Raw genomic sequence first — 14,817 nt, forward strand, 5'->3', positions numbered from 1 at the left:
GGGTGTTTAACTTTTGTTCCTTTATTTATTTAAGCACTATCCAGATTTCTGTTAATAGTACTCAGTATCAGAATTCTAAAATTATTGAAGAGATTTTTCTCTAGTTGCAGCATTTATGCTGATTTCCCTCCTTTTCAACGTGTGAGAGATTACAATGTCAACACATGAGAGTGATGGAAAAGACAATTCTCTAGCATAAAATTATAAAATGAAGTTAAAATCAATGCAAATATTAAAATAAATGGCACTTACTTTTGAGAGAAATTTTTAATCAGTTTAGCTTATCAATTAATCTCAGCATTTAAAATAACTAGTTCTGATTTTTGTGGTGGGAAATGCAAGGAGAAAGGTTAAAAGTTAAATGTATCTGGGACAGCTGTGTTATTTATAATTCCCCTGGAATTGTTTTTGATTAATGCTTGTTACATTTTCCCCATGAGGCTGGGGAGTGTTTCAGTAAAGGCTAACATGGATGGTTTTTAATATCAGGAGTTACACAAATATGGATTAACTTTTTAGAGATAAATGATAATCTCTTTTCTCAGTTATGGTCATGTAAATTATAACTGCTACCTGAACTTAGAAAAAATAAGATAAGTAACATTATTTGCTGTTGTAACTTCAATTATACCTTACCACTTGAGAGAAATTGTACTTGTTCATTAAGTCATGACAGAAGAGATTTTTAATCGGCAGGATCCAGTTTTGGAGATTCCTACCTATGTAATGTAGTATGGTTACTTCCCAGTAAACTGGTATAGTGAGAATTTGACCATCAGGGCCAATAGAATATTTCAGTTGGCCTATTTATTCATTGACCTTCCAGAAAAAAAAGGGTAATCTGTAAGTGTCTCCGATTTTTGGGAATCCTTCCCCTCAGAAAACTGAAATTTCAGCTTACATGTTTTCCTCTCTGGTTTTCAGTTCCATCTTTATTTCTGATACCTGAGAATTTCCCTTCTCTCTTGCAAGATCAGCTATATATTTAATTTTATTTGGTGATGGAAGAAAGTTATTTTTTTCTAGCATCTCCAGTCAGAGTTTTTTTGTGTTGTGTTAATTTACCATATGGGTTTTGGAATTAGTTGAATATTTAATTTACAGTCATGCATTGGTTAACAACAGGGATACATTCTGAGAAATGCATTAGGCAGTTTCATCATTGTGCAAATGTCATAGAGTGTAGTCACACAAGCGTAGAAAGTATAGCCTGCTACACACCTAGGCTGTGTGATACAGCCTATTCTTCCTAGTCTGTAAACCTTTACAGCTTGATAACTGTACTGAATACTGTATGTAGTAATACAATGTAAATATTGTGTGCCTAAACATATCTAAACATAGAAAAGGTAAAGTAAAAATGTGGTATTTTATGGGACCATCATCGTATATGCTGTCCATCACTGGCTGAAATATCATTCTGCAGCATGACTGTCTTATTTAGTGAGACCTCCTGGAACAGGGGTGTTTGTAAATCTTTAGAAGGAAGAAGGTTAAAATAAATAATCTATAATATGTATATTTTCTCTTACTCAGACCTCTTCTAAGGAAGACATACAAGCTACTACTTGCCATTGAAATAATTTTAGAGTAGAATCAGTTAATTTGCTATCTCTTGTGCTATAATATTTCATATTTGTTGATCTTTCAAAAATTTTAAAAATGCTTAAATTTTATGGGCTTGTAGTAGGTATATATGTTCATGAGGTACATATTTTGATACAGACATTCTATGTATAATAACCACATCAAGGTAAATGAGTTATCTATTAAAGCATTCATCATTTCTTTGTGTTACAAACATTCTAATTATTCTCTGTTATTCTAAAATATACAACAAATTATTGCCGACTGTAGTCCTCCTATTGTGCTATCAAATACTAGCTGTTATTCATTGTATCTAATTATATTTTTGTACTCGTTAACCATCCACTTCCCCCAGGTCCTACTACCCTTTTTACAAGTGCACGAGAACATACAGTTTGTTTTTGTGTCCCTGGCTCATTTCACTTAGTGTCTTCCAGTTCTTTGTTGTTGCAAATCATGGAATCTCATTCTTTATTATGGCCGAATAGGACAGCAGTGAGTGTATGTACCACATTCTCTTTATCCTTTCCTCTGTTGATGAATACAGGCTGATTCCAGATCTGCTGCAATACACATGGGAGTGCAGACATCTCTTCAATGTACTGATTTCATTTCCTTTGGGTATATAGCAGTGGGATTGCTGGACCATATGATAGGTCTATTTTTAGTGTTTTGAGGAAACACCATAGTGTTCTCCATAGTGGTTTTACTAATCTACATTCTCATCAACAGAGTATAAGGGTACCCCTTTTGCCACATTCTTGCCAGCGTTTGTTATTGCCCGTCTTTTGGATAAGAGCCATTTTAACTGGGGTGAGATGATATCTCATTGTAGTTTTGATTTGCACTTCCCTGATGATCAGCGATGTTGAACACCTTTTCAAATACTTGTTTTCCATTTGTATGTCTTCTTTTGAGAAATATCTATTCAGATCTTCTGCCCATTTTAAAATCAGATTATTGGAGTTTTTCCTATTGAGTTGTTTGAGCTTCATATATTTTCTGGTGATTAGTCTCTTGCTGGATAGTTTGCAAATATTTTCTCCCATTCTGTGGGCTGTCTCTTCACTTTGTTGATTGTTTCCTTTGCTCTACAGGAGCTTTTTAAGTTGACGTGATCCAATTTGTCCATTTATGCTTTGGTTGCCTGTGCTTTTGAGTATTACTCAAGAAATTTTTGCCTAGACCAGTGTTCTGGAGAGTTTCCTCAATGTTTTGATTGATTTTTCTATATGAAAAGAGATAGGGGTCTAGTTTGATTCTTCTACATATGGATATCCAGTTTTCCCAGCACCATAATTTATTGAAGAGACTGTCCTTTCCCCATTGTGTGTTCATGGCACCTTTGTCAAAAAGGAGTTCACTATAGATGTATAGATTTACTTCTGGGTTCTCTATTCTGTTCCATTGGTTTCTATATCTGTTTTTATGCCAGTACCATGTTGTGTTGGATACTATAACTCTGTAGTATAATTTGAAGTCCAGTAATTAATTTGTCTCTATTTTGTTCTTTTTGCTCAGGATGACTTTGGCTGTTCTGGATCTTTTGTGATTCCATATATTTTAGGATTTTTTTTTTCTGTTTCTGTGAAGTATGTCATTGGTATTGTGATGGGAATTGCATTTAATCTGTAGATTGCTTTGGGTAGTATGGACATTTTAACAGTATTGATTGTTCCAATCTATGAACATGGAATATTTTTCCCTTTTTTTTGGTGTCGTCTTCTATTTCTTTCATCTGTGTTTTATAGTTTTCATTGTAGAGATCTCTCACTTCTTTGGTTAAGTTTATTCCTAGGTATTTAATTTTATTTATAATGACTGTAAATGGGATTACATTCTTGATTTCTTTTTCAGATTGTTCACTGTTGGCATATAAAAATGCTACTGATTTAATACCTTGTTTCCTAAATAAAAATAAATGCTACTGATTTTTCATATATTGATTTTGTGTCCTGCAACTTTACTGAATGTGTTTATCAGTTCTAGTAGCTTTTGGGTGGAGTCTTTAGGTTTTCCAAATATAAGTTCATGTCATCCTCAAATAAGAACAATTTGATGCCTTCCTAATTTAGCTTCCCTTTCTTTCTCTTATCTGATTTCTCTAGGACTTCCAGTACTATATTCAATAATAGTGGTAAAAGTGGGCGGCCGGGCACAGTGGCACACGCCTGTAATCCCAGCACTTTGGGAGGCCGAGGTGGGTGGATTCTTGGAGGTCGGGAGTTCGACACCAGCCTGGCTAACATGGTGAAACCCTGACTCTACTAAAATTACAAAAATTACCCAGGTGTGGTGGCGCACACCTGTAGTCCCAGCTACTCAGGAGGCTGAGAAAGGAGAATTGCTTGAACCCAGGAGGCAGAGGTTGCAGTGAGCTGAAATCATGCCACTGCACTCCAGCCTGGGTGACAGAGCAAGACTCCATCTCAAAAAAATAAAATGAATAAAATAAAATAAACTAGACATCCTTATCTTGTTCCAGATCATAGACGAAAGGCTTTCAGTTTCTCCCCATTTACCATGGCACTAGCTGTGGGTCTGTCATATATGGCTTTCATTGTGTTGAGCTATGTTCCATCTATAGTCAGGTTTTTGAAGTTTTTTTTTTTTTTTTTTTTTATCATTAAGGGATGTTGAAATTTATCAAATGGTTTTTCAGCATCAGTTAAAATGATCATATGGGTTTTGTCCTCCATTCTGTTGATAGGATGTTTCACTTTGATTTGTGTATGTTGAACTATTCTTTCATCCCTGATATGAATCCCACTTGGTCATGATGAATGATTTTTTTTCAATGTGTTGTCAAATTTGGTTTGCTAGTATTTTATTAAGGATTTCTGCATCAATGTTTATCAGAGATATTGGCCTGTAGTTTTCTTTTTTCAATGAGTCTTTGGTTTTGATATCAGGGTATTATTGGCCTTATAGAATGAGTATGGAAAGTATTCCCTCGTCCTCTGTTTTTTGAAATAGTTTGAGTAGGATTGGTATTAATTCTTTAAATATTTGGTAGAATTTGACAGTGAAGCCATCAGGTCCTAGGCTTCTCTTTTCTGGGAGACTTTACTACAGCTTCAACCTGATTATTTGTTATTGGTCTTTGTATGTTTTGGATTTCTTCATGGTTCATTCTTGGAAGGTTGTATGTGTATAGAAATTTATCCATTTCCTTTAGGTTTTCCAATTTATTGGCATATAGTTGTTCGCAGTACTCTCTAATGATTATTTGAATTTGTATGGTATCAGTTGTAATGTCTCCTTTTTCATCTGTGATTTTATTTATTTGGGCCTTCTTTCCTTAGTCTAGTTAAAGTTTTGTCTATTTTGTTTATCTTTTCAAAACACCAGCGTTTCATTTTTGTTGATCCTTTGTATTATTTTCTTTGTTTCAATTTCATTTATTTCTGCTCTGATCTTTATTATTTCTTCTACTAATTTTGGAGTTGAGTTGCTCTTGTTTTTCTAGTTCTTTAAGATGCGTTGCTAGGTTTTTTTTTTTTTTAAGTTTTTCTACCTTTTCATGTAGGTACTTACAGCTATAAGCTTCTCTTTTAGTACTGCTTTTGCTGTATTCCATAGGTTTGCTATGTAGTGTTTCCATTATTATTTGTTTCAAGAAATTATTTAATATCCTTCTTAATTTTTTCATTGATCCACTGATCATTCAGGAGCATACTGTTTAATTTCCATTTGTTGGTATTATTTCCAAGTTCCTCGTTATTGATTTCTAGTTTTATTCCATTGTAGTCAAAGAAGATACTTTTAAGATTTTAATTAAAAAAAATTTTTTTTCTTTTTCAAGAGAGGACTACTCTGTTGAACAGGCTGGACTGCAGTGGCACAGTCATGGCTCCCTGCAGCCTCAACTCTTGGGCTCGAGTGATCCTCCCACCTCAGCCCCCTGATGAGCTGGGAGTACCACTCTGCCTGTTTTTTTGTTTTGTTTTGTTTGTTTGTTTGTTTTTGAGAGATAGGGTCTGACTATGTTGCCCAGGCTGGTTTCAAACTCCTGGGTCCAAGAAGTCCGCCCACCTCGGCGTCCCAAAGTGTTGGAATTACAGGCATGAACCATTGTGCCTAGCTGAGTCTTTAAAGACTTGTTTTGTGGCTAACATACGGTTTATCCTTGAGAATGATTCTGTATGCCAAGAATATGTATTATGCAGCCATTGGATGAAATGTTCTGTAGTATCTATTAGGTCCATTTGGTTTACAGGGCAGATTAAGTCCAACATTTCTTTCTTGATTTTCTATCTGAAAGATCTATCCAGTGCTGAAAGTGGGATGTTGAAATTTCTAACTATTACTATATTGAAATATAGCTCATTCTTTGACTTAACAATATTTGCTTTATGTAACTGGGTATTTCAGTGTTGGATGCATATGTATTTATAATTGTTGTATCTTCTTGCTGAAATGATCCCTTTATCATTGTGTAATAACCTTTTTTGTTTCTTTTTTTAGTTTTTGTATTGAAATCTGTTTGATCTGATAATACCTATTCCTGCTCTTTTTGGTTTTCACTGGCATGGAATATTTTCTCTGTCCCTTTATTTTCAGCCTATGTGTGTCTTTATAGGTGAAGTGTGTTTCTTGTATGCAACAGATTGTTGGGTACTGTTTTTTTAATCCATTCAACACTCTATAATTTTGATTGGAGAGTTTAGTTCACTTACATTCATTGTTATTATTGATAAGTAAGGACTTCTGCCTTTTTTTTTTTTTTTTTTGAGACGGAGTCTCGCTGTGTCCCCCAGGCTGGAGTGCAGTGGCGCAATCTCTGCTCACTGCAAGCTGCCCCTCCCGGGTTCACGCCATTCTCCTGCCTCAGCCTCCTGAGTAGCTGGGACTACAGGCACCCGCCACCTCGCCCGGCTAGTTTTTTGTATGTTTTTAGTAGAGACGGTGTTTCACCGTGTTAGCCAGGATGGTCTCGATCTCCTGACCTCGTGATCCACCCGTCTCGGCCTCCCAAAGTGCTGGGATTACAGGCTTGAGCCACTGCGCCCGGCGCCGACTTCTGCCATTTTTAATTTGTTTTCTGGTTTTGTGGTCCTTTTTGTGAAAGTGTTTTCTTTAGTGGTTTGCTTTAAATTCTTGGTTTATCTATTTTATATGTCGGTTGTAGGTTTTTTAACTTGATGTTACATGAGGGTTGCAATTAACATCTTACAATGCATTATTTATTTATTTATTTATTTATTTATTTATTTATTTATTTATTTATTTTGAGATGGAGTCTTGCTCTGTCACCCAGGCTGGGGTGCAGTGGTGCGATCTCGGCTCACTGCAAGCTCTGCCTCCCGGGTTCAAGCCATTCTCCATCCTCAGCCTCGGGAGTAGCTGGGACTACAGGCGCTCGCCACCACGCCCAGCTAATTTTTTGTATTTTTGGTAGAGATGGGGTTTCACTGTGTTAGCCAGGATGGTCTCAATATCCTGACCTCATGATCCACCCGCCTCGGTCTCCCAAAGTGCTGGGATTACAGGCGTGAGCCACCACACCCGGCCACAATGCATTATTTTAAACTGATGACAATTTGATTGCAAAAACAAACAGGAAAAGAGAAAACTAATAAAAACTCTACACTTTATCCCGCTTGCTTTTTAACTTTTTCTTGTTTCTATTTGTATGTTCTTATATTGTCTGTGTCTTTAAAAATTGTTGTAGTTACTATTTTTGATAGATTCATCTTTTAGTCTTTCTGCTCAAGATATGAGTAGTTTACAAACCACAATTACAGTGTTATAATATTCTGTATTTGCCTGTGTACTTACTGTTACCTATGAACTTTATACCTTCAGATGATTTCTTATTGCTTATTAATATCCTTTTCTTTCAGACTGTAGGATACCCTTTAGCGTTTCTTGAAGGATAGATCTGATGTTGATTAAATCCCTCAGCTTTTGTTTGTCCAGGAAAGTCTTTATTTCTCCTTTATATTTGAAGGATATTTTCAGCGGATATACTATTCTAGAATAAAATTTTTTTCCTTCAGCACTTTAAATAAATCATGCCACTGTCTCCTGGCCTATTAGGTGACCACTCAGAAACCTGCTGCCAAATGTATTGGAGCTCCTTTGTTTTTTGTTTTGTTTTGTTTTTTAATTTTCTCTTGCTGCTTCTAAGATCCATTCTTCACCTCTGGCCTTTGGGAGTTTGGTTACTAAATGTCTTAAGGTAGTCTTCTTTGGGTTAAATCTGCTTGATATTCAATAACCTTCCTGTGCCTGAATATTGATATCTTTCTCTAGGCTTAGAAAGTTCTCTGTTATTATTTCTCTGAATAAACTTTCTACCCTAATCTCTCTTGCTACCTCCTCTTTAAAGCTAATAACTCTTTTTTTCTTTTTTTGAGACAGAGTCTCACTCTGTTGCCCAGGCTGGAGTGCAGTGGCGCAATCTCCGCTAACCACAGCCTCTGCTTCCCACATTCAAGCATTTCTCCTGCCTCAGCCTCCTGAGTAGCTGGGATTACAGGTGCGCGCTGCCACGCCTGGCTAATTTTTGTGTTTTTAGTGGAGATGGGGTTTCACCATGTTGCCCAGACTAGTCTCAAACTCCTGACCTCAAGAGATCCACTCGCCTCAGCCTCCCAAAGTGTTGGGATTACAGGCATGAGCCACAATGCCGGGCCCAGTAACTCTTAACTTTGCCCTTTTGGGGTTATTTTCTAGAGCCTGTAGGCATGCTTTGTTACTTTTGTTCTTTATTTTTACTCCTCCGACTGTGTATTTTCAAATAACCTCTCTTCAAGCTCACTAATTCTTTCTTCTGTGTAATCAGTTCTGCCACTGAGAGATTCTGATGCATTCTTCAGTTTACCAGTTAATTTTTTCAGCTCCACAATTCTGTTTGATTCTTTATAAGAATCAAAGAGGTTTTTAATCTCTTTGTTAAATTTATTTGATAGGATCCTGAGATCCTTCTTTTTGTTTTCTTGTATTTCATGAAACTTCCTCAAAACTGCTATTTTGATTTATCTGAGAGTTCACATATCTCTGTCCCTCTGGAATTGGTCACTGGTGTCCTATTTAGTTTGTTTGGTGAGATTGTGTTGTCCTGGATGATGCTGATGCTTGTGGATGTTCATTAATGTCTGAACATTAAAGAGTTAGGTATTTATGCTAATCTTCACAGTCTGGGCTGGTTTGTACCCATCCTTCTTGAGAAGGCTTTGCAAGTATTCAAAGGGAATTGAATCTTGTGATCTAAGTCTTTGGTCACTGAAGCCATATGTGAGCATATTAGGGGGTACCCCAAGCCCAGTAGTGATGCGACTCTTGTAGTCTCATAGAGGTACCAACTTGCTGGTCTTGGTTAGATCTGGGAGAATTCCCTGGATTACCAGGCAGAGACTCTTGTTCTCCTCTCTTACTTTCCCCCAACCAGTTGGAGTCTCTCTCTCTCTGTTCTGAGCTGCCTGGCGTTGGCAGAAGGGTGACACAATCCTGTGGCCACCGTCACTGGGACTGTGTTGGGTCACACCTGAAGCCAACACAGTACCGGATTTTGTCTAAGGCTTGTGGTGACTATTTCCTGGCTACCGCTTGTGTTTAAGACCCAAGGGCTCTTCAGTCAGCAGGAGATGAATTTGCCAGGGCTGGGTCTTTCTCTTCAGTGCAGTAGGTTCCCTTCTGGCCCACGGTGGGTCTAGAAATGCTGTCTAGGAGTTTGGGCCTGTTATTAGAGACTTTAGGAATCTGCTTGGTGCTTTATTTCACTGGGGCTGTCATGGTACCCAGGTTGCAAGACAAAGTCCTTTTTATTCTTCCCTTTGATTTTCTCAGACAGAGTCTCTGCCCATGGCCACCACTGCCCCACACCCGTGGCTACTACAGTCTGGCTACTGCTGATATTTATTAAGAGCCCAAGGTCTCTTTAATCAGTAGATGGTGAGTCCTGCCACGCCTGGGTCTCTCCCTTTAGGTCAGTGGGTTTCCTTCTGGCCCAGAGTGGGTCTAAGGCCAGGAATCAGTGACTTTAGGAGTCTGATTGGTGCTTTATTTTCTGTGACTGAGCTGGTACCCACGTTGCAAGACAATTTTTTTTTTTTTACTTTTCCCTCTCCTTTCCTTAAGCAGGAATCTTTCCCTGTGGCCGCCACAGCTGGGCATGTGTTGGATCACACCCGAAGTCAGCGTAATACTGAGTCTTGCCCAAGGCCTGTGGCAACAGCTGCCTGGCTACCCCTGATGTTTATTCAAGGCCCAAGAGCTCTTTAGTCAGCAGGTAGTGAAATCTGGCAGGACTGAGTCCTGTCCTTCAGGGTAGCACATTCCCCTCTGGCCCAGGATGGGTCTAGAAATGTCTGGGAGTTATGACTTAGAATGGGGGCTTCAGGACTCTGGTTGCTGCTTTATTTTATTGTGGCTGTGCTGGTATCCAGGTTGGAGAACATAGTCTCCTCTACCCTTATCTCTCCTCCTGGAGTTATGAACTGTGCTGTCTGAAGTTGGAGGAGGGGTGACACAAGCACACCCTTGGCCGCCTTGTCTGGTGTCTCACTGGTTCGTGTGCATCCCAAGTCTGCTGACTCCAAGCCCAGCACAGTACCAGGACTTGATCAGGGACTGCAGTCCTTGTGGTCTAGACTGCCTTTTAAGTTTATTTAGGATCTCGGAGTGCTTTAGCCTACAGGGGCAAGGCTTGCCCAAACTTAGCCGTAAACTGCTGGGATGGATGATTCCCCTCTGGCTGAGTGAGGTTGGTCTAAATACTCCCTCCATGGGTGCCAGTTGACTTCTGCCCTGTTTTGCCTTCCATTGCGACAGGGCAGCACTGAGTTCCAATGCAAAGTCCTACAATCACTTTGCTCTTCCTCTTGCAAAGGCATAGATTCTCTCTCAGCCACCACACTGCACTGCCAGGGGATGTGGGAGGGGTGGGGTAGGCAATTCAAGACTGTCTTTCCTACCCTCTTCAGTGCCTCTTTCCTTCATACGATGTTAAAACTAGGTACTGTGAGTAGTCACCTGATTTTTGGTTCTTATGCAGGTGCTTTCTTATTTGAATAATTGTTTAATTTGATGTTCCTTGGTGGGGACTGTCACTGGAGAGTTCTAATGAGCCATCTTGCTCTGTCTCCTCCTCCATATTTGTTGATCTTAAAAAATGCTCCTGTAAATACTGTTGTAGTTAAGTCCTTGTGTACATAGATGTACATTTATCTAGGGAAGCATCTAAAAATAGAGTTCCTGGGTTTTTGTTTTAGAACTTTAGTAAGCAGGTCAAGCATCTCTTTAGAATGATCCATCAATTTACTCCCACCAACAGTGCATTAGAGATCTTTCTGCTGACCGGTGAGATTATCTTTTCATGTATTTCTTAGCCATTCTATATGGTATCTTGTACTAGGTTAATTATATTTTACATATTGATTTTTAGGAGTTATTCACATACTCTGAATAATTATCATTTGTCTCGATGTATATTTTAGATACTTCTGTAGATATTTTAGGTATGTCTACAGGAAGAAGTATCTAAAATATCCCCTTTTTTTTTCGTTTTGCACGTGATATTTTTTCTCATACTAAAGGTATATAATTTTATTATTGTGGAATTTAATAATTTTTGCCATTAGGGTTGTATTTTTAAAATATTTCCAAATGCTATAGAACTATTGTAAAATTTTAAATTAACTTTTAAACAATTTTTATTTTCACTTGTAGACTTTATCTGGAATTTGGTTTTATATATTAGTACAAGATAGTGATTGAATGTTATTGTTTACTTCTTTACTCATTTTTACTCCTCTCTATGAATTTTGGAATTATTTGTAAAGATCCATGAAAAAATTTGAAGGGAGAGTGGGAATTGTATTAAATTTATAGACTACTTTGGAGAAAAAAGATAATAGTAAATATTTTCACACATAAACATAGTGGATTTCTCCATTTATTGAAGTCTTCTTTACGTTCTTCAATATTTTATAAATTTTTAAAATAAGGTCTTGCTCTGTCACCCAGGCTGGAGTGCAGTGGTGTTCATAGCTCACTGTAATCTCAAATTCAAGCAATCCTCCTGCCTCAACCTCCCTAGTAGCTGGGATTACAGACACAAGTTATCATGCCTGCCTTATTTTTTGGAGGGATGGGATCTTGTTATATCGCCTAGGCTGGTCTTGAACTCCTGGGCTTAAGCGATTCTCTCATGTTGGCCTTCCAAAGTGCTGTGATTATAGGTGTGTGCCAGCGTAACTGGCAATATTTTATAATGTTATCTATGAAGGTTTTTAAATATTTCTTATTAATTTTATTTCTGTTCTAACAGTTTTGTAACTTGTGAATTTTAGAAAAACGTATAATGTTTTATAATATTTTCTTAACTTTTTATTTTGAACAATTTCAAACCTACAAAACAGTTAAAAAGAGTAGTATAAGTAGTACAGTATACACCTGTGTACCCAAGAACTAGATCCACAAATTGGTAACATTTTGCTTATTCCCCTTTATTTGTACACACACACACACACACACACACACACGCGCACACACAGCAGAGTTATGTTCAGTTTTTTATTTCCTAAGTTATTTGAAAGTAAGTTGCAAGATTTATGATACTTTATCCCTAAACACTTCACTATGTGTCTCTTAAACCTAAGACACTCTTTATAAAGCCTCCATGCCATCATATCAAAGATATTTAATATTTGATACTTTACAGTATCCACACATTATTATATACTCCGTTGTCTGTTGAATGGGATTTTAAAAATAACCTTTTCTAAGTAGTTATTACAAATGATTATGGGCTGGGTGCAGTGTCTCACACCTGTAATCCCAACATTTTAGGAGGCTGAGGCAGGGAGATCACCTGAGGTCAGGAGTTTGAGACCAGCCCAGCCAATGGTAAAACCTTGTCTCTACTAAAAATAGAAAAATTATCTGGGCATGGTGGCACATACCTGTAATCTCAGCTACTCAGAAGGTTGAGGCATGAGAATTGCTTGAACCTGGGAGGCGGACGTTGCAGTGAGCCAGGATCACACCACTGCACTCCAGCCTGGGTAACAGAGTGAGACTCTGTCTCAAAAAAAAAAACCAAAAGCCAAATGGTTAAGAACTTTCGATTTTGTATATATATATATATATAGCAATAATTAGAAATTCATATTAGTTGCAATACTTTGGCTTTAGATTTTCTTGAGTGCAGTAATAAATTCTTATTCAATGTAATAAGTTGACTCAAATTTTTGCTTATGTTTGTAAATAATCAGGTCATCTACAAATAATTTTTTTCCTATGTAACTTTTAGTAAAATTAATTATTGAAATATTCTTCAATTAATTTTAATATCCTAATTACTTGATTGATATATATATTTTTAAATATTGTATCTTAGTTAACTTATAAGTACATGAAAATGAAATCTAAATTTTTGTATTTTAGGAAAATTCACGAATCGTGAGAGTAAAAGTTATAGCTGGAATAGGCCTTGCCAAGAAGGATATATTGGGAGCTAGGTAAGTATATCAATTTGGATTATAATTTTAAAACTTTGTATTTGTTAATTTTTTCCAAACTTTGGTTAAATTAAAAATCAAATAGTATTAGTAAATTGTTGTGGAAAGTATAATAATAATATTACCAGTTGGTGGTTTACTAAATCTCTTGGTGTCTGAATTACTAAATTTGTGAAATTAGGCAGAAGTACAAATGATAGCAGTATTCACAAGATACATTATTGAACTCTGGTTCTGGAAAGTTGTAAAATTCTAACAGACTAATCCTTTAGCAGGTAACAACCATAAACTCTGGCCTTAATACAAAAAGCAGCAACTTGAAGGCAGTGGAGAGTGAACAGAGCAGGCAGATTCTGGTGGGGAGTTCATGTTTGGAAGAAGGGAATTGTACTGAGTGAGTTCCTGATATTATGAATTGGTCTGAGGGCAGGTAGAATCAGAACCTGGAAAAATTGTAGTCTTCATGGCCCAGGAAAGTAGCAGAATCCAAACTTTGGTTCAATTAAAAATCAAATCAGGCTGGGCATGGTGGCTCACGCCTGTAATCCTAGCACTGTGGGAGACTGAGGCAGGCGGATCACTTGAGGGCCAGGAGTTTGAGACCAGCCTGACCAACATGGTGAAACCTCGTCTACACTAAAAATTAAAAAATTATCCAGAAATCGCTTGAACCCAGGAGGCGGAAGTTGCAGTGAGCAAGATTGTGCCAGTGCACTCCAGCCTGGGCAACAGAGTGTGCCTCTGTCTCAAAAACAAAAATATATACATACGTACGTACGTACGTACGTACCAAATAGTATTAGTAAGTTGTTGTGGGAAGTAGAATAATATTTCCAATTGTTGATTTACGGAATCTCTGAATCTGAAGAAAACATGGCAATGGTAAGGATTCTGGAAAGGAGAGAGCTGAAGAGCTCAGCAACTCAACTGAAGACAAAAGATCTGAAGAGAGATCAGAGTTACTGCCTAAGAAACGGGGTTTGGGAGACAGAGGCAGACAGATTGCTTGAACTCAGGAGTTTGAGACCAACCTGGGAAATATGGTGAAACTCCATCTCTACAAAAAATACAAAAAATCACCTGGGCATGGTGGCGCATGCCTATACTCCTGGCTACATGGGGGACTGAGTCAGGAGGATTGCTTGAGCCTGGGTGATTGAGGCTGCAGTGAGCCAAGATTGTACCAACACACTCCAGCCTGGGTGACAAAGTGAGGCCGTGTCTCAAAAAACAAACAAAAACAGGATTTGTGGCTCTTATCGGAACAAGATGATTAATTGCATGATAGTCTTAATCTGTTTAGTGTTGCTATAACAGAATTCCTAAGACCGTGTATTTTGTAAAGAAAAGTGGTTGATTTGGTGCGTGGGAAGTTCAAGACTGGGCCTTTGCATCTAGTGAGGGCCTCAGGCTGCTTCAAGTCATGGCAAAAAGGGGAAGGAGACCTAGCGTAGGCAAAGAAATCACATGGCAAGAGAGGAAGCAAGGGGGAGGTGTGCCAGCCTCTTTTTGACAAATAAAGAGGAACAAATAGAATGAGAACTCACTCACTCCCAAGGGAGGGCATTAATCTATTCAGGAGGGATTTGCTCCCATGACCCAAATACCTCCAACTGAGACCCATCTTTCAATATTCCCACATTGAAAATCAAATTTCAACATGCAGTTTGGAGGGTACAAATATCCAAACCATAGAATGATAAGCAGATACACACACACACACACACACACACACACGGCAGCAGCAGCAAAATTCAGTCTC

The 14,817-nt window shown here is 37.8% G+C and overlaps 1 protein-coding gene across 2 annotated transcripts in view; it reads left to right on the forward strand.

Annotated features, from left to right (window-relative positions):
* Positions 1 to 14,817, forward strand: part of NEDD4 (NEDD4 E3 ubiquitin protein ligase) — a 168,020-nt gene that overhangs the window by 12,985 nt on the left and 140,218 nt on the right. For both annotated transcript variants that reach the window (XM_023228624.2, XM_023228625.2), the window contains exon 2: positions 12,982 to 13,055. In XM_023228624.2, coding sequence (XP_023084392.1) covers positions 12,982 to 13,055 — 74 coding nt within the window. The remainder of the gene's footprint in view (positions 1 to 12,981; positions 13,056 to 14,817) is intronic.

The sequence above is a fragment of the Piliocolobus tephrosceles genome, chromosome 6 (assembly GCF_002776525.5).
Source record: "Piliocolobus tephrosceles isolate RC106 chromosome 6, ASM277652v3, whole genome shotgun sequence".
NCBI lineage: Eukaryota > Metazoa > Chordata > Mammalia > Primates > Cercopithecidae > Piliocolobus > Piliocolobus tephrosceles.